Below are 27,335 nucleotides of genomic sequence, written 5' to 3'. Positions count from 1 at the left end.
CACATATTATTTTATAAACATTGTATTGTACATTTAATCTCCTTCACTTAGACATAGTTATACGAAGTATTGGAGAGGATTGCAATTTTTAATCATATATGCCAAATAGGTGTGTTTTCTCAAATTTTTGTGGGTTTTAACATTTTCCGCGACTCCTCATTCTCTTCTATTTTGTGTTTTTCAAGTCTGGATCGCACTAAAACATAAAATAGGGATTTCACTGTAGCAGTCTTGCCAGGCAGTACTACTGATGCAGACCCTGGGTACAATATAGGATGTGAACTGGTAAAGACTGTATCAGCATCAAGCTTTAAATCCACTACATATCATTTTCTGCAGAGCTTTAAACCCTTGGATTTCTATTTAATACCCTTTTAGATATTTTCATATGACTCGTCCCTGTCACATGTCCCACCCATCTCAACTAAACATCTTGGTCATCAGTCCCTCATTTCACTGGAAATTCACATAAAACAATATGAAATGAGAAGAGGAGGATCATCAGCTTCAGGGTCTTTGACCTAGTAGTCGTCATTTAAGATTAGCATGACAGTAGTGTAAGTCAGGTGGCTAAAAATGAGATAAAAAGGGAGGCAACTAGAAACTAGGCATGAGGAAGTGGCCAAAGCACAGAGGGAGACTACTTTGAGGTCACTTGGGCCACATCATGCCCCAGTGACAGGTACTCCCCCCCACCCACCCCCCCATTCGATCGTGGATTTTATCAGGTTCTAGGCCTGGGTCTTGACACACTGCTGAACTGCTCTAGAACACCCATTCACGAAATGGCTCACTGTAAGACTCGAGGCCTTGTGCACCGAATGATAAATAATTTGGCTGTTTGCTCAGCCAGGCATTTCCAGGTCAGGAAATTACGATGGTAATTACTGTATGTGGTTGTTTCAGAAACGTGTTCCACAAAACATTCAGTAATGAAAGTGACATCAGCACAGCTGTCACCACAGAGAGAGAAGCCGGGAACCACTGTGGGCAGTTGGCAGCCACAATTGCAGTGGAGTTTACTCCATCCTTCACACCATGGGGTGTGGGCCCTTACAGATGATGATTGTACCTCCTCCTAAATTTTCCTCTTTCACAGGGGGCCAACATTTCATTGAAGTACCTTTCCCTCAAAGGCATCTAACATACCAATATATTTTGATGTTAACGGCCAAGTTTCCGAGGCACATACAAGCCCTGGTCTTGGAAGCACTATATAAATCATAAATTTGGTGATAAAAGTTAGGAGCCTTAAGGGAAAATAGTTTCTTGAATGCAAAGTAGTTTCTGCTGGCTGCTGTTAAACTCTGGTTAATTTTGTAAGATGTGTCATTTGAAGGAGCAGCTGTTGACCCAGATATTTAAAGTGCCCAACTATCTCAAAAGCAAAACTGCCCAACCTTACCGAGGGTGGTATGTTCTCCTATGTTCTTTCAGAGCAGCCATTTATTTTGTTTTCTGCTGGATGATATTCAGTCCCATATTTCTACTGGCTTGCTCAAACATGATGAATGTCTCCTCCATTGCCTTCCAAGTTCTTGTGACTATCTATGTCTTCAGCGTGACTGAGTATCTGCACCAATTTATTAAGGATCATTCCCTTACTCCATGGGTTTGGGTTCCTCATTACCTTCTCCAAGGCAAAATTGAACAGGAACATGTCCTTGCCTTACATCATCTAATATACCAAGTGGATCAGGCATCATTCTTCTCATTCTAATACCAACTGCAGTGCATGGTACTGTTGCAGTGTTGCACAATTCCCAAGGATTTTACATTTCAAGAAGTCCTGTTTTCTTTCTTATTTATACATACTAATTAGGAAACCTAATATATAGCATGAAATACGTTACATTACAATCAACTACCTTTGGTTGTCCAATGTCCAATTGCCTCCTAACACGGCAAACTGAAGAGATTTGCTTTCCCACAGCAACTCCCTGGTTGAAAGTGCAGCCCTTGTACTTTGAGCAAACCAAAATTTGATTTGAGCCTCTGAGACTCTCCCAAGAGATCTGGCTTTTATATCTCATCGATCAACGCATATTTAAGGTTAAAAATTTTATCAACATGGTGACTTCCATGCTCCTTTGGATACATTTTTGTGCAGGAACAGTGAGGAACCCACAACCATTTTTTGGGATGTTGTAAGTAAGATTTTTCCATTATTATTGTTTATGGTGTGTGTCCTGTGGGGTTCAACTGTTGGTATAAATATCTGTTTCCTTTCCACCCTATTTTTACATTATGGTCTTTTTCAAAATGTTCATAAAACAAGTCCTCCTTGGCTTCCTTGGTTTGTGCTTAGGCACTGATTATAGAGTAACTGAAAAATTTCCCCTTTATCCTGAGAGATGAGATTCTTGGGCTGAATCTACCCATCTGCATTTACACCTACATCTATACTCCACAATCCAACAGAGTGCATGGTGGAGAATACCCTGTACCACTACTAGTCATTTCCCTTCCTATTCCAGTCACAAATAAATTGAAGGAAAAATTACTGCTTATATGCCTCCATATGAGCCCTAATTTCTCATCTCTTATCTTCATGGTCCTTACACGCAATGTATGTTGGCAGCAATAGAATCACTCGGCAGTCAGCTTCAAATGCTCCTTCCCTAAATTTTCTCAACAGTTTTCCTCATAAAGAACATCACCTTCCCTCTAGGGATTCTCATTTGAGTTCCCGAAGCATCTATGTAATGCTTACATGTTGTCCGAACCTATAAGTAACAAATGTAGCAGCCCACTTCTGAATTGCTTCGATGTCTTCCTTCAATCTGACAAGGTACAGATCCCCAAAACACACACACACAGTACTCAAGCACAGGCCATACTAGCAGCCTATATGTAGTCTCCTTTACAGGTAAACAACACTTTCCTAAAATTCTCCCAATAAACCAAAGTCAACCATTCATTTTCCCTACCACAGTTCTCACATGCTCATTCCATTTCATATTGCTTTGCAACATTACGTGACAATGTTTAAAATGCCTTGAATGTGTCAAGCAGGACCCCGCTAATACTGTACCCAAACATTACAGGTTTGTTCTTCCTACTCACAGCATTAAATTTTTCTACATTCAGAGCTAGCTGTCATTCATCACGCCAACTAGAAATTTTGCCTAAGTCATCTTGATTCTTCCTACAGTCACTCAACTTTGACACCTTACCACACACCACGGCAACAGCATCACAAGCAAACAAACACAACTGCTGCCCGCCCTGTCTGTCAAATCATTTTTAGGTGTGAACCCAATCACAAGATGCCTAATCTGATGCTGAGTAACAAATCCTGTACCGACCATATGCTTTTCCACACTACAACCATAAAATATGGTAGCTTATCCTGTATAAGTCCAATCTCTCATCCATATTGTGGGAGACTGGCAATGACACGAAGTAGGAGACTGCCTGGAGGGGTTGTGTGTCCTGGGACCACTTCACTAACTGTGAGGGCCAAGCAGAAACATTAAAAAGTGGGGCTAACAGGAGTTTGGTGAAGATGCTGCTGCCTCGTAGTGAGTGGGCTGGCTCCCCACGGGCTGAGGGAAGAAAAGTATGAGTAAAAATTAACCATCCTCCAAGAAGAGGTTGGTATGTAAGGCTGACTACATATGCCACCAGTGAATGAATAAAATCAATAGTTAATGGCCTCTCATACCATGACATGCAGCTCCTCCTGTTAAATGTTAATACTGATCAGGATTAATAATGTAACAAATCTGAGTTCAAGAGGGTAGTCATGTCACCAAAAATTGATTATTTTAGGACACTCTCCAACGACATAAACTTGAGTGATGTGAGCAGTGCTCACAGCATGAACAAAAAATACTACACTTTCATTACTAAACTATTTTATTTGAAAAAAATTTCCCCAAAAGTAACCCAGATTAAACCAAAGTCTACAAAGAAGCCACTGCCTATTCAAGGAATAAAGTTGTCTTGCAAGACAAAAATGAGACTGTATCTGTCAGTCAGAAACACACTGATGATGCCTTAGCTCATCACAAAACATACCGCAATATGTTGAAGGTAGTAATATGGACATCAAAGTAAATGTATCAAAGATGAAGACAGTCATGTCATGTGACAAAATAAAGACAATATGGGATATAGTGAAGGAGGCAACTGGCAGAACCACAGATGAAGAGAAGCAGATAGCAGTAACAGTACATGGTACAGTGGTAACAGATGTGTGCAGTGTTTCAAAGCCCTTTGACACACTCAGTTGTGTTGTGGATCTGTTTTATTCTAGTGCCGATCACAGATAGTTGATTTCATTGCTGCACATATATTTTCCCTGGTCACCATGTGGACATCAGGGGCATGGTGGGAAGTGTGTACTTAGTGACAGCCGTATTTTCGCAGGGGAGAGTCTGCCATATCCCATTTAGGACACCGGGGCAGCAGTTGGGGGATGGAACTAGTTGTTGGATGATCAAATCGAAGCTCTCGGCCCAAGTCGCTCCAGAGTGTACTGTACGCTACATGACTGCTCATCCATGGCTGGTGCGAAGAGGGTGCTTTGGACTATTACATGTTGGTTTTGTGCCACTGTGAATGACACTGGTCAGCATCTGTCTCTGGAAAAATCTTGTGACTGTGTTCAAACTCGTGTGTTCTTGTAATGTCACTGCCCTGCTCTGTCATTTATTTCCTCCTTGTTAGTTTGCTTCCCCAGCGAAATAGTATATACACTTCAAGGTTGGGAAGTATTAGTTACATTACTTGATGATGAAATACGTTCATGGTAGAGGCGGACATTCATTCAGACTTGGCACAACTTTGAAATATGGAAAGATCTTGATTGCACAAGTGTTACGCATTTCAAAATTTCATCACCAGGCAGAAGCAGTGGGAAAAGTGTACAAAGGAATTAACTATATCAATTATATACACACTAATGTTTAAGTATGCATGTTAGTGATCCATACACAGAGTTTTCAATTATCATACTTACATCTAGATCAAACTTTAGTAAAAGGTTCAAAAAACTGAGCACATGGACTGAATACATTACAAATCTTATCTCATACAGGCATATTTGACAGTGCATTGTCTGTTCCAAGAGAACCAGTGCCAAACTGACTCTGCTGTGTAAGCTATCTAAGAAGTAAACTAAGGCCAGTAGGTGATGCTAGCACTGATTATAGAAATAATATCAAAGAGTAACTTTACAAAGAAGCCATAAATAGCGAAGAACTAAATGTCAAAACATCATGAACAAATTGACGAAGGTGCATTTGTGCTAAGTATATGGAGAAAAAATGCATACTGACATTAATTAAACCTTAAACGTAGCATGAAACATGTATCCCATCTTGGGATGTAGTGCCAATGGAAGAAGACGAAGATAAAACATGTATCGTAAGGTAACATTGTTAACAATGTAACAGAGCTATTAGTCAGTCAATAATCAAAACAGAAGACATATTTGCAATGATTAACTGGTGTAGTACAATGTAAACGTAAGATCTATATAGATGGCAAAAATAAAATACAAGTTATGAAAGAATGTGTTTACAATCATCATAAGCTAAAATGTTACTCGAGTATGGCCAAATGCAGTCATATTACGATCTTCATCTACATACACATACATACTCCGCAAGCCACCATACAGCGCATGTTGGAGGGTACCCTGTGCCACTACTAGTCATTTCCCTTTTTTTCCACTTGCAAATGGAGCAAGGGAGAAATGACTATTTGCCTCCATACAAGCCCTCATCTTATCTTTGTGGTCCTTATGTAAAATGTACATTATCGGAAGAAGAACTGTTCTGCATTTCTCAATAATGTTCCTCTACATGAACATCACCTTACCTCCAGTGATTCTATGTGACTTCCCAAAGCATCTTCATGATACTTGAGTATTGTTCGAACCTACCATTGACAAATCTATCAGCTCACCTCTGAATTGCTTCTATGCCTTCCTTTAATCTGACTTGGTGCGGATCCCAAACATTCGAACAGTACTCAACAAGTCGCACTTATGTCCTCTATGTGGTCTCCCTTACAAATTTACTACACTTTCCTAAAATTCTCCCAGTAAATCAAACTCAATGATTCGCGACCTCTACTACAATCCTTACATAGTCAAAGATATAATAAATGACATACAAGAGAACCAATTAGATAAGCTAAAATGAGTAGAAACAACTTGAAATAAAACAGAAAATAATATTACAACCAAACAGATTTTTAAAAAAAATTATTTTGTTAAAAAGTGTGATGGTATAATATTGGACTGTAGTAACAGTCTAGCTTGAACTAGATCTGTGAGGATGCCTAAAACATCCATGCACATCATGGTTGAGGATGCACAGGTAGGATCACTAGTTGTCAAAAATCAATGCCTTGGCACACTCAATGCTGAAACAGTTGTCATACTACTTCAGAAGTAATGGATTCCATTTGTACATGCTACATGTAATGTAATTTAATGTGAATATTGTTGTGGTTGGCAGGAGAGCCAACACCGTGTTACTAGAGGAAGCCGAAAGGCACGCGTTTTAGCTCACACAGGCTGGCGTGAGGTCTGGAACAGGACAAGGAAATTAGAATTTAGAAAAATGGACGTAGCTGGTGGAATACTCAACTTTAATCCATTAATGGTGAACGTCGCTCTTGACGGTACATGATTCAGTATCAATAGTAACTGGTAATGGCGCCTTGCTAGGTCGTAGCAAATGACGTAGCTGAAGGCTATGCTAACTACCGTCTCGGCAAATGAGAGCGTATTTTGTCAGTGAACCATCGCTAGCAAAGTCGATTGTACAACTGGGGCGAGTGCTAGGAAGTCTCTCTAGACCTGCCGTGTGGCGGCGCTCGGTCTGCAATCACTGATAGTGGCGACACGCGGGTCCAACGTATACTAACGGACTGCGGCCGATTTAAAGTCTACCACCTAGCAATTGTGGTGTCTGGCGGTGACACCACAAATATATATAACAGTGTGGAAATGCAGAATTATATGTAACAAAAACAGGCTCTCGGAAATTGTAGCGAACCTCAATGTTCACAAGTTAACCACAACGTAATGTCATTATATTCAAGACAAGAAGTTAAATTTATCATGCCCATAATAAGAAATCAATAGAACAGGAGCATATGCTTGTTGCAATAAAACTGTAAGATAAGTTAAACAGAAGTATGAAGTAGTGAAGTGATAAATAGCATCTGTAAATAACGGAGCTGCACAGCAAGGCAGGTGCATTTTGGTGACGGCCTAAGAAAACAGGGGCTCCATTTCATGGAACAAAGTGGATCTATAGTGGAAGCCTGGTGAGATAGCCACATCAGAACGACTCATGAAAATGGTGACATCTTCTGACAGGGCGGAAGATAACTAACAGATATTAAGCTGTAATGGTTACATCGTATATAGCTCAGGAAAACTATAAGATTATGACTAATAAAGCAATGTAACAATAACTGGGTCAAGTACAAGGTACATATCGGATAGTGTCTTCAAATACATCTAAGAACCAGTTCCTGAAGCTATGTATGGCTTCTTTGTACAGTTAATTTTCAATTTCAATTGTATGCTCAATGCTACTGCCACTTCTCTGTTTACTTAGAAGGTAGCTTAATAGTCAGTCAGTTTGATACCGATTCTCTTCGAACAGACACCACCACTGTCAAATATGCCTGTAGAAGGTGAGATTTGTCCAGTCCATATAATCAGTTTCATGAGCCTTTTGCTGAAGTTTTGAAAATTCTGTGCATGGATCACTTATGTCAATACGAATATATTTGCTCAACAAGAGGCAGCAGAACACGAGCATAAAAGGAGGTCATACTTATGCAAGCTTTCGGAGCCAGTGACTCCTCCTCCTGGCAGAAGTGGAAGGAAAAGGGGTGACAAAAAAGAATTTTTCTGAATTGTACTCCTCTCTCCAGTCCTTCTCCTTCATTCATCTTTCTTCTGCTCCTGTTGCAAGGAGCCACTGGCTCTGAAAGCTTGCACACATATAATCTTATTTTACGTGCGAGTTCTGCTGCCGTTTGGTGAGTAGATTTTTTATCTATCCAATTACATTATTTTGTCAACAACTAACTGATTATTTTTCTTGTTATATAAGAATGTATTTGTTATTGTCGTACACTTCATCCACGCTTCTGTCTAATCAAAACTTTTCCATATTTCAAAGTTGTGTCAAGAAATAAGAAATTACTGTTTTAGGCCAAAACTTCTCTAGCAGTCAGTTTCTGAATTCATATTCTGTTTCAGCTACCTTTGAATGTAAATTGTATGGAACGCTGGTAAAATTTTGCTGCCTCTTTCATTGCCACAATTTCACAGTATCGATTGTGAGCTGTGATTGTTGTTCTGGTAACTTGGTTCTTTTGCTTTATTACAGTTAAGCCAAGTGTTGTGTGATGCTTTGTCTGCATTAAGCTGGCCGCTATTAACAGTTAGAAGTTGTGAAATGTGCAAGCAGCACAGCACTATTTTGTTCCTTCATACGGAAGACAATTCATTCACCAATTCGGTTCATGTCTTTCCTATTACTGAATTTTCTCACTGTGCAACTGGTGATGTCCCGATAAGTGTACCTGAAGCCTTTTTTTTACAGACTAGACTTTCTTATTTCTATCTTTTGTTTTAGCCAAAACCTTTTAGCTCAAATTATGATAAAGGCAGTATCAAATGAGTTGAGTAAATTGGTTTGGTGATTTGATTATCGTTAATGATGAGTTTATTTCATAAAAGGATTACTATTGTATCAAATTTCCTTTAAAAAGTGTGTGTGTGTGGGGGGGGGGGGGGGGGTGTTTGAAGGGGAGGGGGAAACAAATGTCTCTGGGAAATGTGTGTTTAACAATTCTTACAGTATGGGTTAGAAGACAAATCAAGCTACCAAGAAACACATTGCAGAACTTACAAATTGACTGTGTGGCGGCTTGAACTGTCTACTGCAGCGGCTTAAACAGGGCAATAGCGATTAGGTGTACCTAACCTTTGCTTTCAATACCTTTCTGCAGTGCAAGCAAATATTGAGATCTTACAAGGCAATGTCCATATCCTAAGTATCTAGTGTGTATTCAATCACATTTAAGCCAGTTTGCAAACAGAGTTCAGGATTTGTCCCAGAATAATCTTGATAGGGAGAAGGTTCTGATACTGGAAATTCTACGAGATACAGTATCAGAACTTCAAACCTTAAGCGATGGCTTGCTTGCGCAGGAAGGAGCGGAGGATGAGAATAACTACAGTGAAGATCATCAGGTTGTGTCAAACAGTGGTGATATGAGAATGTGGATGTTAATAAGCTTCCTAACCCGACAGCTAAATTAGAGAGAATAACAGTTTTATCTATAGAGTCTAAGTCCGCAGCTCGCAGTCTCGTGGTAGCGCTCTCGCTTCCTGAGCATGGGGTCCCAAGTTCGATTCCCGGTGGCGACAGGGATTTTCACCTATGCTGAAATGACTGAGTGTTGTTGTGTCGTCTTCATCATCATCATCATCATCATCATCATCAATCACCATTACGGTTGGAGGAAGGCAACAACAAACCACATCCATTAGGACTTTGCCTAATACGGCGGAGCAGGTCTGAGGAGGAAACCATACAATTTCTGTAACTAGCTGTGAAGTTACAGCATCAAGCTGACATTCTTGAAATGTCACATTTCTTTGTGCTCCAGGCTATTTATCAAGTTATACACGAACAAGATTCAATGAAGGGCCTACATAAGAGGTTCGCTTGCAAAAATTCACCCAGTAGGTGCAGAAATGAGTAAAATAACAAATGTCATTTTAGATATCAGGTTTGCAACGAAAGTTTCACTCGGTACATGGAGGAAATTCACAGCATTAGGCTGGATCAGTGGTTATAACTACTGAGGCGAAATACGATTAACAATATCTTAGAGGACATGGGTCCCCAGGATTGTGTGGTAAACCTGGTACCTTTCGAGAGCTGGATCAGATGGTGGCCAACATGGCAGGTTTTCAGCTGCAGGGGGGAGGGGGGGGGGGGGGGGGGAAGAGAGAGAGAGAGAGAGAGAGAGAGAGAGAGAGAGAGAGAGAGAGAGAGAGAGTTGTTAATAATTGTGAAGTGAAACCAGTGAGGTCTGTCTATTTGAAACAACAAGGCAGTAAACAGGGAGTACCCAGTTTGAGAAATTGTTTTTGTTGTAACTAACCAGGGCACTTTGCTATGGAATGTATGGCCAGAGGCCCAAATATTAAGAACAGCTGACTGCATCAGCAAAAAGGTAGACCGTGAAGGAGTTGTAATAAAATTAAAGGGGTTAAGAGCAATCTTCCTTTTGTTCGTGTGCTCATCAACAAGGAATGGGTTTGCAGTTTGCTTGATTCAGGGAGTAGTTGCTACTTGATGGATTATCAGTGGTATCAAAGTCATAAAAGATCTGTGTAAATTTCCTGCCTTGCAGCTAATTACAGAACGATGTCAAATAGTTAACAACAGAAAGCTGCTGTTGATGGGAAAGATACGAGTTAGTGTCAAAGTCTGAAAATTTCCCTCCTAGTTGCAAAGGACCTCTCTTCATGCATTATTTTTGGTTGGGATTCCATAACAAACAGTCACTGTATTTTAGATTATGCCAGAAGAAGTTCCTTTTTTAAATTTTTTCCTCACAGCACGTATTGGTCGTGTGAACACTGTCTAGATCGTGGCGTTAATGCTGTCTAAGGGTACGGGACGGATTTTCAATTAGCTCATTTGGAAGTTGAGCAAGTCCAACACATCCTGTACTTGTTAGAGCAATTCCCAGCTGTGCACACTGAGCGCCAAAGAGTAACCAACAAGATAGAATATGACATCCAGCTCACGGATCATGTGTCTGTATGGCAGTCACCTTACTACTTAGCCCCAACAAAAATGCAAGAGTTACAGAAAATTCTGACGCAATTGTTGGAGGATAGTGTGATCATTCCTCCACATGGTCTGCAAGAGAAGAAAAGCAGGGTACTGACCAGTCATTGATTACCAAAGGAAAAATCAAAAGATTGTTAGAGAATCAGTCCCACTACCTGATCATAATTGTTTCTGAGAGCATGTTACTTTACCGTATTTTGACTTAAATCAGGCACACTATCAGGTATTCTCAAAGGAAAGATTCAAGCCTCTTACGGCCTTCTATATCAATTGGAATTTACATGTGTCCTCTTTGGTTTAGTGATCAGTATGGCCTTCCACACCTATTTATTGGCCTCAATATTTGGAGAGTTCAAATTTTAATTTGTATATAATTATTTGGATGATGCTGTTGATTATTATAACACCTCTGAGGAACATCTTGATCACTTGAAGCAAGGCCGTTCGTGAGCGCGCACATCCTAAGGATAAAAGAGGGGTACCAGATTTATCGACATGATCTATTTTTTCAAAAATTCATTCCGACTTTCCTCAAGTTGCTGTTCCTTTAAACCAGCTCTGTATGGAAGGAATCGCCTTCTGATGGCCTGAGAACCAGCAGGCAACCCCTGACGCACTCAAGGGAGCACTCAGTAATGTATCACTGTTGAGAATTCCAGATTTTGAGAAAGAGTTTATTCTTCAGACTGATGTGTGCAATTTGGGGCAGCAGCAGTAGTTCTACAGGAGCAGGAAGGAGATTGGTGACCGAATGCTTACTAGTCAAGGTGTTTGAATGAACTGGAGATGAAATATTCAATCTATGAACTGGAGGCCTTCATGGTGTTGTTTGGACTACAGAAAGTCCTTCTCTATCTAGAGCATAAACATTTCAAGCTCAAAACAGACAACCATGCCTTGTGCAGGTTCCTCACCAAGCCTCAGAAGACAGGTAGAACAGCCCATTGTGTAGTCCATATTTCTGCCTCCCAGTTCTCTGGTAAGCACATTACAGACTCAAACAAAGTAGTGGCTGAAGTGTTGAGCAGAACATTTGAAGGGGAATACACTGCCATGGAGAACTGTGAAGAAGATGGAGTAATCATTGCTGTTTTACCAGAGATTCCTGCCTTATTTGAAAATTTAACTGATAAACAGGAGCACAAATCCTTGAGTAAATTTGGTGGTAATCAAATGAAGGTATGTCAGTGGACAGATACCAGTTAAATAAAGGGCTGTTATGTTACCGCACTCAGCACAAAGGCAAGCCTAAACAACGGGTTCTGGCAGTCTTCTGCTATTTTTCCGGTCCTTGTGTGGTGGATATTTGGGAACTTAATAAAACTATCCAAAATGTTGAAGAACCCCTAACCTGGCCTACTTTGTAATCGTATATAAGAAGGTTAATCACTCAGTGCATGGAATGCAACACAGCCAAGCCTAATCCGAATGCCCGTCAGGGGCTATTATGTTCAAGTTGCAAATTATTTGTTGATTATTTGGGACCACTTATCTGGACTAAAAACAGGAATAGGTATACTTCAATAATGGTCAACGTCTTCAGTCGATTTGTTTGACTGATTCCCAGCCTAGGAATGGCCATTGAAATAACCAATCAAAATCTTTGAGAATTTTCTCGATTCGGGCCACCTAAGATGCTCGCCAGTGTCAATGTGCCAATATTTGTATCTAGGGAGTTCCATAAGGTTTTTTTTTTTTTGTAATGAGATCTCCTGTATCACCACTGTTCCTTATTACCTACAGCTTTCATTTGTGGAGAGGATGAATAGGAACCTTAAATCTGCATTAGTTATTTACCACAGAAATTCACAAGTCAACTGGGACAGGTTCTTGAGTTGGCTTAATTTTGCTTTTTAACTTGGCAGTCGATGAAGCTATAAGACAATCCCACCTACATTAATGGTGGCTTATCTGGTTAACTCGCCAATTGCTAATGTTTGGAACATAATGATCTGCTGTTGGAGAAGATCAACCCCAAAGTGATTAAAAGGGATTGAGCCAGTGCCTAAAAATATTTGGCTTCCATACCACAGGAGGTATAATTAGAGAAGGCACCCAGCTTTGCTCAGGCTGGGAGACCTAGTGTTTGAAAAGAACTTTCATGCCCAGAGCAGGGAGGTACAAAAAACTGCTGGCCCATTTTAAACGTCCGTATAAAATAATTTATTGCTGGGCCCAGTCACTTTTTGAACACAGAGCACAGCCATCAATAAAACTGTGATGGTCCACCTAAGCCAAATCATGAATGCGGAGAGGTAGGCATTCAGGAAGTTCAGTCAAATTACCCCAAGCCCCAGATACTAGATTAAGGGCGGAGTTTGAGCTGTGTTGTGGCTTGGTTTGATTCTGGTGCCAACAAGAGATACTTCACGTCATTGCTGCACGTATGTTTTCCATGGTCACCATGTGGACAATAGAGACCTGGCAGGAAGTGTGTAGTTAGTGCCACCCAAGTCTGCAAGGGGGAGATTCGGTCACTTCCCTTTTAGGAAACCAGGACAGCAGTTGGTAGATGGAAAAATGGCTGGACAGCAACACACTGCTACAAGTGCCACTTCTTGATGTGGGACAAACTATTGCTTGGATGATTAAACTTGTTCTCGAACCAAGTCACTCAGGAGCGCACTGCACGTTCCGTGAATCCTCGTGCATGATCTCTGTAAAGAGAGTGCTTTGGAATCTTAAATGTTGGATTTGTGCCACCATAATTGAATGGTCAGCATCTGTCTCTGGAAAAATACTGACTGTGTTCAAACTCTTGTGTTCTTGTAATGCCCCTCGCCTGCTCTACGATTTATTTCCTCCATGCTAGTCTGCTTCCCTAATGAAATAGTGTGTACCTTTGAAGACTGGCAAGCAATTAATTACTACATTTATTTGACTGTTTTATGGCAATATCTCCAGCAGTCAGTTTCTGAATTCGTGGTAAAATTTTGCTGTCTGTTTTGTTTCCACAAATCTAATGATTCTATTGCGAGTTGTTAGTGCCATTCTGGTAACTTGTTTCTTTCCCTACATTATAATAAGCCGAATGTTGGGTGATTCCTTGTCTGTATTAAGCTGGCTCCTATTAACCACTGGACAAGTGCCATTCACTCCTTCATATGGAAGACAGTTCATTCACCAACTTCGTATATGTATTTCTTATTATTGAATTTTCTCACTGTATAACAGATGTAATAGAAATGAATACTATAGGAATAAACAACCCCTATATATCATTCACACAGGGATTGTGAGGACGAAATTAGAATAATCAAGCACATGAAGAGGCATTCGATCGTGCTATATATGTTAATGAAACAGGAAGAAACTGTAAGAACTGGTACAATGGGATGAATCATCTGCCATGCACTCCATGGGTGTTTGCAGAGTATAGTTGTACATGTATGTTCTATAATCACAAGCTTGTGTATTATTTAGTTATTTTTTAATCAGTTGGAAGTAATGCTTTCACCGTCCAAAGTTTTATCTGTTTAGTTAAGTTTTACATAAATTCACACTGAATATTGAAAGATTCACTACAGCCAATTTTCATTAAAACAGACTAGATTTTACTTAATTCTGTCTTTTTTTCACCGATACCTTTTAATTAAAATTTAAATAAAGGCAGGAATAACTGAGATCAGTAAATCGATCCAGTGATTTGATTATTGTTAGTTTAGGGTATTGATTTCTTACTAGGGTTACTACTGTACCAAATTACCTTCAAAAAATGGGAGAGAAAAAATAAAATGACTCTGCCAAATAACTGTGTTACGGTTTAACAGGAATATTTCTTTTCTGGGTAACACTGTCCATGTCTTTTCTAATCAGTACCCTATTCACATACATTTCAAGTTACTGAAAAGACAGGGTTGTTAGGTTTGGTAGATGCTGCCAAGGAATATATCAGACCAACCATTACAAATCATTTCAGAAATAGGAATATGACCCTTGATACTTCTAACGGTTATGACAAACTATGAGCAAAGTCAGTTATGTTCTTCTGAGTACAGTAACACATTAAGTTACTTGTACAACCACTCATTTATCACTGGAACATTTTCCAAATGGTTGAAATATACTGAAGTTAAGCCTTCTTATAAGAAAGGAGATAGAGAAATATTGCCATATTTCCATCCAATCAGCTTCTTAACCATCTGAGTATGAATAATATACTGTCAAAAGTTACAGTTCAGATTTCTAAAGAGCTCCATTATTGAGAGGGCTATATACGTACACAATGAGAATGCATTTAATTCATTAAATAATGAATTACAGGGTACTGGTATATTTTTGGATCTGTCGACAGTGCTCGACTACATAAATCACAATATCCGTTTCATTAAATTATGGTGTAACAGCAAATGCTGCAAAATGGTTCAATTCTTTTCTCTCTGATAGAAACCAAAGGGTGTCAATTGGAAAGAGTCCTGCAAGTCCAACAAGGTTCCATCAAAGCGCCCTTAACTTTTTCTAGTGTATCTCTATGATGTTCCATCAGCAACAGTCGAAGTGTGTGATGTTTGCAGATGATTCAAATATTGCATTAAATAGCAAATGAAATTTACGTTTAGAAAGATCAGTTAACAAAATTTTCATGAGCATTAATAAATGGTTCTTAGCCAATTGTTTGTCACTAAACTTCAACCAACCACACCATACGAGTTCAGAACTTTTAAGAGGTATATTAATATGAAATCACATTTTGGCCTATTACACCAACTGTTGTACATTAAACACGTCAGAATTTAAGAAATGTTTTGAATTAAATCCAACTAAATTCCAGAACTGTTACAAACTGATCCCATTAGAATTCTGAAACACTGTATTCAAATTTCTGTTTATAATTTAAAGACTATTTAAAATAAACACAGAAAAAGATCAGTCAAACCTTAAAATTTCCCAATCATCTTATGTAATCAAAGCACTGCACAAGATATATACAACATTATGGTTCTCACTACCACACCCAGAATTTACTAACATTGGGTTTTAAAATGTCAACAATACACTACCTTGTATATCTGAGAGTCAGGTTCGTTGTACTTGCAAGCATTGTCAAACATCAAAACAAAATCACTTGACATTGCCTCAATACTTTCATACTGATTGGTTTTAAGTTTTTGAGCAATTTTTTCCAGATCCATTGGATTCTTGATTACCTCATAGTAATCTGGGTACTCCTGAAACAACCGTAACACATGCAGGCATCCACATTCTCAACAACACTGCATTTATTTGTCATACTGAAAAGAGGAACAACTTACAGTCTTTGACGGTAATTTCTGGAAGATTAAGCTCAGTTGTCTGTTCTTAGGATCTTTGTAGTCTCTGATGGCATCATAAAACATACGTAATTTTTGTGATAATGCTGTTGCATTGCTGACCTTCCTGGGTTTTGTCCTGTAAGTGATTTATTTTATTTTTATTTTATACACCTAGTTCCGTATGGGCAAATTGAGGAGCAAGTCTCCATGGTCATGGAATGAGTCAGTACATAAATTAACATCAGAAAAATTAATAACAGATAAAATAAAATTAACATAAATCCTGTGCAGATGACAAGCTGCTGAGTACACACTAATGTGATCAACAATGGAACATAAGAATTTGCTTAATTTTTTGTCAGGAGCTCCCCAACAGAATAGGGGTGTGCCATGAGGAAACTCTTCAATTTAGACTTGAAATTGTGTGTGTTACTGCCAAGATTTTTTAATTCTTGTGGTAGCTTCTCGAAAATGGAAGCACCAGAACACTGCACACGTTCCTGCACATGAGGCAAGGAGGTGCGCTCCAAATGCAGGTTTTGTATCTGTCTATTAACCGAGTGAAAGCTGCTAATTCTTGGGACTAAACTCGTAGTGTTAACAAGAAATTACATTAAAGAAAATATACACTAAGAGGCCAATGTGTGAATTTCCAGACTCCTGAACATGGATTGACAAGAGGTTCACCATCTAATACCACAGGCTGGTCGAACTGCTCACTTCTGAGACAAAAAATACCCTTTGTGAATAGTTAGCTTTTGTGTGAGAGAAAACCACACTGCAAAAATCAGCCTCTCATCAAAAGCAAATCTAAACACTAAATTTTAAATAGGGCATACCATAATATCTAATGAGGGCAGATTTTGATGGAATTCAGATTCCTAACAGCTTTTCCAACTGAGTTTATGGCATCAGATATGGGTCAAGTGACTGCTGGTCCACACTAGGAGTGCTAATACCATGTTTTGAATAGGGCAAAGAAAAAAGAAGAAGAAGAAGAAGAAGAAGAAGAAGAAGGAGAAGAAGGAGAAGAAGGAACATTAATACTGGGCCACAGCTGTCATAAATTGTGGCAAGAATTCTGCTAATGTTGACCAAGTAATTTAAGACATATCAAGGAGCAAACTCAGTTACAGATGTATATTCGGAAGTTAAGTCAGTGACAGAATTAAGTACTGCAATCTTACCTTTACAAATACAAACTAAAAGCAAATTTACTTGTCTACGATACAAGGATCCACAGATTTCACTTTGTGTATTAAAAACTGAACAGCACTACTTTGGTTCTCACAATAGCTTTTATTTATATTCTTTGTTAGCGAAAACAAATTGATTGAAAATTCCTTGTGTTCTGGGTGTCTACTAATTACATTTTGATTTTTTTTAGCGAATATAAATTCTTAGAAAACAGTAAGTCTTTCTGTGTCCACCACAATGGCTGAAATCTCAGGATTAAGTGGACTCAAGAATCCAATGAAGACCATGATGCAGGAATTGCTGTGGCTTTAGAACATCAGACTTTAACTCACTCTTTGGGAACTCCTTCCAAAAGAGAGGTGTGACTTAACTCAGATCAAGAGCATCAACCATTATCTCACTTGTCAGAAACTTTCACTCATACAGGCTTAAAGCTACTTCTCTCCAATGTATCATCATAGAAGCTGAAATATTTATGGGCAGTGGTGAAGGCAAGCAAGTTTTTATACCCCGAATCCTGCTTACCGCTAACAATTTGTCATGCACAACTCCTGGTGAGCTTACATTATAGTGTGACCATAAACAAAGGCCAAGTCCGGATGCTGCATGCGTAGACCTTAGTGTCAGTTGCTTTTTGCACAGCCAATGCTACATGGCTCTCTTCCGTGTCAGTGAAGCAAGCAAGATCTTCATTAATGTCCTTACTCATCCTAGTTCAAATGTTGTATACAAAGAAGATTTGAAAGTCCAAAAATAAATTCCCCATCTATGAAGCCTTGGGTACAGCTGTAAGTAAATATCTGGGTAACACCGGGTTTCTCAGCTGGTAACAAAAGAAATGCCAAAAGACTATGATTATGAGAATGATAAAAGTTCTTTAAAAAATTGGCTCATGATGAAAATGTAGGTGATAAAATATTTTAGGGCAAATAAAAGCAAGAAAAGGTAGATGATTCAGAACCATCTGTAACGTATAAAGAACTACAAACAGTACTTTGAAAGTTGAAGAAATAAAAAGAAAAATAATTCGCCCCCCCCCCCCCCACCCCACACACACACACACACACACACACACACACACACACACACACACACAGTATTAAGAAGTATCTGTCAAAGAACAATATCCATGAACAAACACTAGATGATCTTATTATTTACTGCCAGAACCATTGAAAGGAGCTATACAACAGCCAGGTTGTAGTATACCCCCTTAATTTTATGGTTACAATTTCCCTGTTAACATGCGATTTCAGTCCTATACTGCACAAAAGGATGTTGTTTGTAATCAGTAACTCTTGCCATCCATTAGCCTTCAACATATTGTTGGCATATTTGGAATTGCAGTCTCACATTTCCCAGTCTATAGATCTACATCTACATTTATACCCTGCAAGCCACCCAACGGTGTGTGGCGGAGGGCACTTTACGTGCCACTGTCATTACCTCCCTTTCCTGTTCCAGTCGCGTATGGTTCGCGGGAAGAACGACTGTCTGAAAGCCTCCGTGCGCGCTCTAATCTCGCTAATTTGACATTCGTGATGATCTCGGGAGGTATCAGTAGGGGGAAGCAATATATTCCATACCTCATCCAGAAACGCACCCTCTCGAAACCTGGCGAGCAAGCTACACCGCGATGCAGAGCACCTCTCTTGCAGAGTCGTGCCACTTGAGTTTGTTAAACATCTCCGTAACGCTATCATGGTTACCAAATAACCCTGTGACGAAACGCGCCTCTCTTCTTTGGATCTTCTCTATCTCCTCCGTCAACCCGATCTGGTACGGATCCCACACTGATGAGCAATACTCAAGTATAGGTCGAACAAGTGTTTTGTAAGCCACCTCCTTTGTTGATGGACTACATTTTCTAAGGACTCTCCCAATGAATCTCAACCTGGTACCCGCCTTACCAACAATTAATTTTATATGATCATTCCACTTCAAATCGTTCCGCACGCATACTCCCAGATATTTTACAGAAGTAACTGTTACCAGTGTTTGTTCCGCTATCATATAATCATACAATAAAGGATCCTTCTTTCTATGTATTCGCAATACATTACATTTGTCTATGTTAAGAGTCAGTTGCCACTCCCTGCACCAAGTGCCTATCCGCTGCAGATCTTCCTGCATTTCGCTACAATTTTCTAATGCTGCAACTTCTCTGTATACTACAGCATCATCCGCGAAAAGCCGCATGGAACTTCCGACACTATCTACTAGGTCATTTATATATATTGTGAAAAGCAATGGTCCCATAACACTCCCCTGTGGCACGCCAGAGGTTACTTTAACGTCTGTAGACGTCTCTCCATTGATAACAACATGCTGTCTTCTGTTTGCTAAAAACTCTTCAATCCAGCCACACAGCTGGTCTGATATTCCGTAGGCTCTTACTTTGTTTATCAGGCGACAGTACGGAACTGTATCGAACGCCTTCCGGAAGTCAAGAAAAATAGCATCTACCTGGGAGCCTGTATCTAATATCTTCTGGGTCTCATGAACAAATAAAGCAAGTTGGGTCTCACACGATCGCTGTTTCAGGAATCCATGTTGATTCCTACATAGTAGATACTGGGTTTCCAAAAACGACATGATACTCGAGCAAAAAACATGTTCTAAAATTCTACAACAGATCGACGTCAGAGATACAGGTCTATAGTTTTGCGCATCTGCTCGACGACCCTTCTTGAAGACTGGGACTACCTGTGCTCTTTTCCAATCATTTGGAACCTTCCGTTCCTCTAGATACTTCCTGTACCAGAACATGGTTTACCTCCAAGTCTTTGCACCCTCTTTCTACTGACTAACACACCCCCTGCTGTCTGTCCTTTCTTCCAGTATCTCTTTCTCTCTTCTTGACCTGGTTCCTTATAAGGATATCTCTGTGTACAAAACACGAGGTCAACATTCGCTTTTTTTACACTGAACTTGATGCAGTCCACATTGTAATTATTTCTATGGTTTGCAGGTGCTAGTTGTTATTTAACTGAACACTATCAACCTTATGTTGCTCTGATGTGAGAGATGTCCTACCACACAAAAATACTTTTTCCTTAACAGTCATACTATTTTGTGGCAAAAGAATCTTTACTTCCAAAATGTCACTCAGTCTTTTGCTATGGGAAAACAGCCCTGTTAATACTGACCAAAAAAAAAAAAAAAAAATCCATTTTCTTTAAGTCTTCGGCGGGTTTTCCGCAATTCAGATGTTCATTCCCACTTAACATGTTTATAACCTAGTATGATCATCAAAAAACCAATTTTACAACTAAAACAAACAACACATGAATATGCGCCAAAGTAAGTTCTGTAGCAGTAACCATCAATCCAATTACACAAGAAGTTAAAGCCTATGTGCATACGGGTTTATTCAAACCTTTCTGCAAATACTAGTGGCCTGTACACACTAAATACATCACACTTTAGTGAAACAACAACAATGAGGCATAGAAAAAAATGCCTTTAAGTATACTCTACAAACTATCAAATCAGAACACTAAAACGTCCATCAGCAGGATGTGTAGACTCGCTGTCCAAGAACTGGTCACCTTACTTCGTTGAACCAGTTTATATCCACAGAAAAGAAAGAAAGATCTAAGACTGCTTGCATTATTAAAAGAAATGATTAGTCTGCAAATATTAGAGCACAAACGTTTTCTGGCCTTGAACAATGTACTTAGAATACATTTCATTTCATCAAAATCAATCAGCCAGAGGTGATGGGCAGTAAGTTTATGACAGATGAGTTCTTATATTCTGTTGGTTGAATAAAAAGGTAGAGCTCACCTACAGTTATACGAAAAATGAGATGAGGAAAATACTTTTCGAAGTGTAATGAATTCAGATGTGTCGACTCAAATAGTTCCCAGTTCTAAGGCAATCATTGGTAGTTTAGCATACAAATATTTGCTGCATCATCATCATATTTTTTGAGACTAACTTTCTACATGATTTTTTTGCTGTTGAATATAAGGAATCTGTAGTATGCTGCTTGTCAGCTGCTACCAAGTTGATCAAATTTGATTAAACTTCTCACAATGTAGACATTATTCAAGGTAAAAAAAATAGAGATAAACAGACAGATCCCATCAAGAAGATATCTGTAATATAAACATTGGGAAAATGTGCCACTCGATAAATCTAAAATATTATCCAGTAACGACAACGGCATGACTTACAGTGCACTATGCTCCACATTGTAATCTCATTTTCTTTGACTAAACTTGTAAAAAAATTATCTACTATTCTATTCAAATTTAAATTCACATTTATATACACTACATTTTAGGAAAGTTTAACACTATAGGCAACACGTCAAAAATTATATCTTACACTCTAGGTGTCTTCTTTACACTCTCTTGTAAGGCTCCTAGTTCCTTCACCTTTTCCATCAGAACTTCTTCTAGTTTATTTGCATCCTCATATATCATTGAGCCTTCTTCATTGTATTGACGGCAATTGTTAAACATAAGCTGAAAGCATAAAATTTAAATCATTCGTAAAACCAAAAATTATGAAATCTGAAGCAGCTTACTGGTAAGTGATTATGATTGATCAACATCAAACATTTCTGAGTAACGAATTACACATTGAGAAGATACATTCAAATCCAAACAAATTACTTTGAAATCTGCAATAATTTCCTCTTCTGAATTGTATTTTTCATTCTTTATATTTGCTTCAATTGTCAGCATATCTATTGGCTCTGCTATTACTTGAAAGTAGTCAGGATACAGTTTCTTTGATGGTTTCTCCATGAACATAAGAACTGGCTGACGTCCATCTTCATGCTGCAAAATATTGCATTACTTTAAAGTAAGTTCTCAAGTATAGCAATTATTACAATGACCTATAACAGCAATGAAAACTTACTACATAGTCAATAAGGCATTTAAATAGTGCATGTAAGCGTTTCTTCAATGGCATATCCTCTCGGAGCTTTGTTGGCTTTGGTGTTGAGGAAGCAGACTTTCTTGTACTTTTACGTCTTGCACTTCTATCATCAGAATCATCTTCACTTTCTGAATCCTGCACATAAAAGACATGCAATAAATACACTAACTCCACTCACATCTGAGAAACAGTATTAGGAACAACTTGACTCCTACACCTTAATGAAAATTACGTGAGTCTTAGCTTGCTTCAAAGTTAACTCAAGTGTTTCAGATTTACCTCATTCCCTTCATCATCAAACTGAAGGACTATTAACATCATTTTGTGATAAGACAATTGAGGCAGCACAAGCTTCACCTTATCTACTACTGGTTTCATCTAGAAGCTACCAGATATAAGACAAAGTAAATTTTGGAGAGCAGGGGGGCTAACCTACATAGGATACCAAAAGAAAGAAAATGGGAGAACAGCTTATGACACTGTTAGATGCGAAGAGATAAGCAAGGTCTGAATAGACTGGAACTGTCAAAAAGAATGCCATTCAGAATCGGAAATATGTATAACAAGTGCCTGAACTGTGTTATAATAGATGACAAAAATTCAAAATTGTTTAGAACAAGTAGAAGGGTCTGACAAGGAAGTGCACTCTCACCAGTGCTCTTGAACACAGTTACGAATGACATCACGAGGAAAGTTCATCAAGAGTCATCAGCAGAAGATATGAAAACCATAGCATACACATGCAGTGTGATGATATGAGAAGACAACAAGCAGAAATTGGAAAAAAACACATAAATGTCTGTCAGAGGGTAATTTAAGACGCAGTCCTGCAATAAGCTTAACGAAAAGTGAGGAAATAAAAATCAGCAGAGAAAATGAAGGATTTATAAGGGGCATTCAAAAAGAAACGAGCCGGAGTCTGGAATATGCAAACCAGTGACAGGAGGGTAATATCATGACGTATAACGAGTTGTGGTTCCAACCAGAGTGTGGATGTTCACAGCCCATCACTAGAGGGCATGTGTGCACGTCATGTGACTATACAGAACTAGCAGAAGCATGCATCAATCATCAAACATTGCCAGTCACATTGCAAACAGTGAAATGGAGATGTCAAAAGAAGGGCAAAGAGTGTCGTCCATTTTCTGACAACTCAAGGAGTAGGAGGAACAGACATTTATCAACGAATGCCACAAGTGTAAAGCGAACACTGCAGGTCCCTTGCATGGGTCGAGGCGTGGCACAAGAGCTTCAGGGAAGGACGGGTGTCACTAGCCGATGATGCATGGTCTGGAGCACCACACTGCATTACCGATGAAATCATCCAGCTGGTGGATGCACTCATTACCCAGGACTGCTGAGTGACAGTGAAAGCCATAGCCGCTGGATTAAGCATCTTGAAGGAACGACTGCACATGCGCAAAGTGTGTGTCCAATGGGTGCCCCACAGTCTTCAACCACACCAGGAAGCATGTCACGGGAATGGTTCACTGTCCTGCTCATTTGCAGCGCTATGCTAGGGAAGGGAATGCATTCCTGGCACGAGTGGTGGCTGGAGATGACACAATAACTCATCACTTTGAGCCAGAATCAAAATGACAAAGTCTCCAGCAGAAACATCCAGGGTCACCACTACCAAAAAAGCCAAGGCCATCCACACGAGTGCAGGAAAGGTTATCCTGACATTCTCCTTTGACCAAGATGGGCCCCTTCTGATTTACTTCCTGCAGTACGGGAAAACAGTGAATGCCCAGTGTTACTCGCAAACCTTGACCACCCTTCGCCAAGCGATCAAATCAAAACAACCCGGTAATTTCACCTATGGGGTCATTCTGCTCCACTGCAATGCAAAGCCTCATACAGCCAACACAGTCGCAGCACTCCTGCAGAAATTCAAATGTGAGGTTCTTGGCCACCCACCATACAGTCCGGACCTCTCTCCCTGCGATTACACCATTTTTTGTCCCCTTAAAAAGGCTCTGAGGGGCAAACGATTCACCTTGGACAACAAGGTCCAGCTATATGTGCTGAACTGGTTAACTTCACAGCTCTGGGGATTTTATGAGACAGCCATTCACTGCCTTGTGTCACAGTGGGTCAAGTATCTCAACAGCCACAGTCAGTACTTCTAACATACATGTACTGGTTTCCGTAATTATGCCTCTGGCTTGTTTCTTTTTGAACGCCCCTTATAAGTTGTAATCAAAAATTTATTAAAGAAGCAGATGCTTTCAAATATCTAGGAAGTAAGCCAACAGGGGAAAAAAAACATCAGTTTCTGGGAAGGGGACAGAAAACTAATACAAGTACAAAGTCTCTTGCGAAGGAGTCCTTGTATAAAAAGCTGTGTGTTTACTTCCCACAGTAAATTCAGATGAAGTTCCAAGCTTTTGATGATTGCCTCAGTCACTGTTGTCAGGAGCTAAGTCTGTGTATCATTAAACTGGCAAGACTCCCACTTTTACAACCGTAGGACAGACCCTTATTGGCCATAATACATCATGACAACGGAAATAGCGCATACTGAAGTGGCACACCCTACATCCATAGTTATCTTTGTGCTACCACTCGCATCAGGTGGTAAACTGTGAGATGTCTTCCTCCAATCGCTTTCTTTATCAAATGCACACTGTTGTGAATCGCTAAGTGCACAGCTGGTGACTCTATTAAAGTTGTTTTGTCATAGTCTAACTTCAAGGGCTTTCCTGACCAGAGTCCCAACAGTTCCATACAGCCAACACAGTCGCAGCACTCCTGCAGAAATGCAAATGTGAGGTTCTTGGCCACCCACCATGTGAATTACTCTGATCTGATCAAACAAAATCGTGTGTTTAACAGGCTGCAGTTGCCCACCGCACATTTTTGAAATTCTGCATTTACGATGACACTGTCAGCAACAATCCGTAGAGACTGGCCCACATAAATTTTGCCACACTTGCAAGGACTATTATAAACTCCTGTTACTCTCAGGCTGAGTATATCTTTAACGGGTGACAAGATTTCTTTGATTTTCTTGGGTGGCCAGAACACTGGTCTGATTCCTTGCCTGTTTAGGACTCCTGTTACTAGCTGTTGCATTGCAGAAATGAAGTTGCATTATACGTCTCTGTCCTGGGCCTTGTTCAATATCATCACATCTTGGTTCATTCAACATCGCTGACCTAATATCATAACAGAATACCCATTCCTTCTGAACACCATTATCGGACAATTAATCTTGGACACAAGGTGGGCCTTGCCTGAAATAGTCTGGCTGATGCACTAAGGTGTTCAGCACAGCTCTCTTGCGAGCTGGATGATGAAAGCTACACCTGTTGAGGTACAGGTCTGTTTTTGTCAGTTTTCTACACACAGAATGGCTGATTTGTGCAATAAATTTCCGTTTGACCAACACATCTAAGAAACAGGGTGTATACGAGGACAAGGGAAAAAAATTCCCAGATTTTTCCAGGATTTACCAGTTAAACATACACTTTCTCCTGGGTGAAAACACACTTTTTTTCCATGTTAAGTGACAGTATATTTTCCCTCGGAACTGTAAAACTTATCAATCCTTTGAATGGTTATGGTTTTATACATGGGCGTAGAATTTCCCGGCGTTTTAGAAAACAAAATTCAGGGAAAAAGACATGTTTTGGCAATATCTTTTGTGTAGCAACATGTACATTTCATATTTTTGTATTACGATAGCATACACTGGAATTCCACTAAACACTGCATGTTAATTTCCGAATCACTGAAATCGAGATTCCAATTCGCTTTGGTAAGACAGTCATAGCTCATGTCACACGATCTCGCCCGACGATGACAGCAGATATTCAGAGCATTGTCACGTGATGTAGTCAGCCAACAGCAACATCACTGTTAAGTAACACAAACACACAAACAGGTAAAGTTAACAGTCTAAATTAATATACATTGTGTTGCTAGAAGAAAAGCAAATCTTTCACGCATAATATTGGTCTTTAAGGTTAATAAGCTACAGGAGAAGCTAAGCTTTCGCATATAATGTTGATTTTTAATAATGACATAAATGTCTGATCTTCAGGGTTCAAAATTCTTCTAAATGGCTCATCATCATAGAGTTGATTTTTCAAATGAGAGTCAAACGCTCTATGATTTAAGAAATTCATGGTACATTCTCGCACATAGTTCAACTTACATTATAGGATAGTTACTTTGAAAGTAACACTTTTCAAACCACTATTCACAATATTATCCCGTGACCTGTTAGAAATCGGAATGTTTCAGCAGTTGCCACAGAGCGCAAGTAACAGGCAACACCGCACTTGCGTGGCTACCATGATGTAGGAAGCCCATATGTACGTACGTGTAAAACACTAAAATATCATACATTATGTCATAAAAGAAACAACACATCAGAGGATAGTCTAAGAGCATCGGAATATCATGAACCACACTAAAATGTGCACATTTAAAGTGCATACTTAAAAGTGCACATTCGTATGTCCCGATTCCCAATGAAGTAGACCTCGACCTGATATTAAGCTTTTCAGTGTGGGTTTTGGGACGAAAATTTTCTTGGAGCACCATTGCTGTATTATATCATGTTTGGTTCTTTATTACGGCATAATGCTGTATGCTAGAAGATGAAAACGTGCACTTGAAATGCAGCAAACAGTTGAACTGTGGAATTAAACATTTAGTTTCAAATACATTGACTGCCTCTGCAGAAAAGGTTAATAAAATCAAATTTCTTTAGCAAACAGACAAAAATAACTTCATTGTTCTGCAAGGCAATTAATGCTTGACTGTCAGACAGGTGGAAATAAAATAAAATCTGAAATTAATAACATATTTTAGCCTTCTGTAATTATGTGAATGTATTTTAATTCAGTTGATAGCTCCCGGCCACAGATACCCGTTTTGTTTTCATTTGACGTGAGAGTAAAAGAAGGGGAAACAGCAAAAATCACTAAATGTAAGCATGGGTCACGTGGAGACTATCCACTATAACTCAGACTGCTCTGCGCATCAGCCCCGGATCTAAAATATTTGCGAACCGAGTCAAACTAAAAAGAAAAACGAATTTTCGAAAATATGTTCATCTCGTAGTGCACATGCTTCGGAAGAGTCTGAAAAATAAAACATATGTGTCGAGGAAATGTAAGAC

At 39.4% G+C, this 27,335-nt stretch overlaps 1 protein-coding gene across 1 annotated transcript in view; it reads right to left on the bottom strand.

The window, feature by feature from the left end:
* The window catches only part of LOC126412869 (protein polybromo-1), a 325,260-nt gene that overhangs the window by 165,959 nt on the left and 131,966 nt on the right, over positions 1-27,335 (bottom strand). Inside the window, 5 exon segments of the mRNA XM_050082745.1 lie at positions 15,857-16,024; positions 16,109-16,244; positions 21,641-21,780; positions 21,931-22,098; positions 22,181-22,336. Coding sequence (XP_049938702.1) covers positions 15,857-16,024; positions 16,109-16,244; positions 21,641-21,780; positions 21,931-22,098; positions 22,181-22,336 — 768 coding nt within the window.

This window comes from Schistocerca serialis, chromosome 7, assembly GCF_023864345.2.
Source record: "Schistocerca serialis cubense isolate TAMUIC-IGC-003099 chromosome 7, iqSchSeri2.2, whole genome shotgun sequence".
In the NCBI taxonomy this organism is placed as follows: domain Eukaryota; kingdom Metazoa; phylum Arthropoda; class Insecta; order Orthoptera; family Acrididae; genus Schistocerca; species Schistocerca serialis.
Note: the sequence above shows the minus strand (reverse complement) of the source record. Positions and strands in the feature narration are given on the sequence as shown.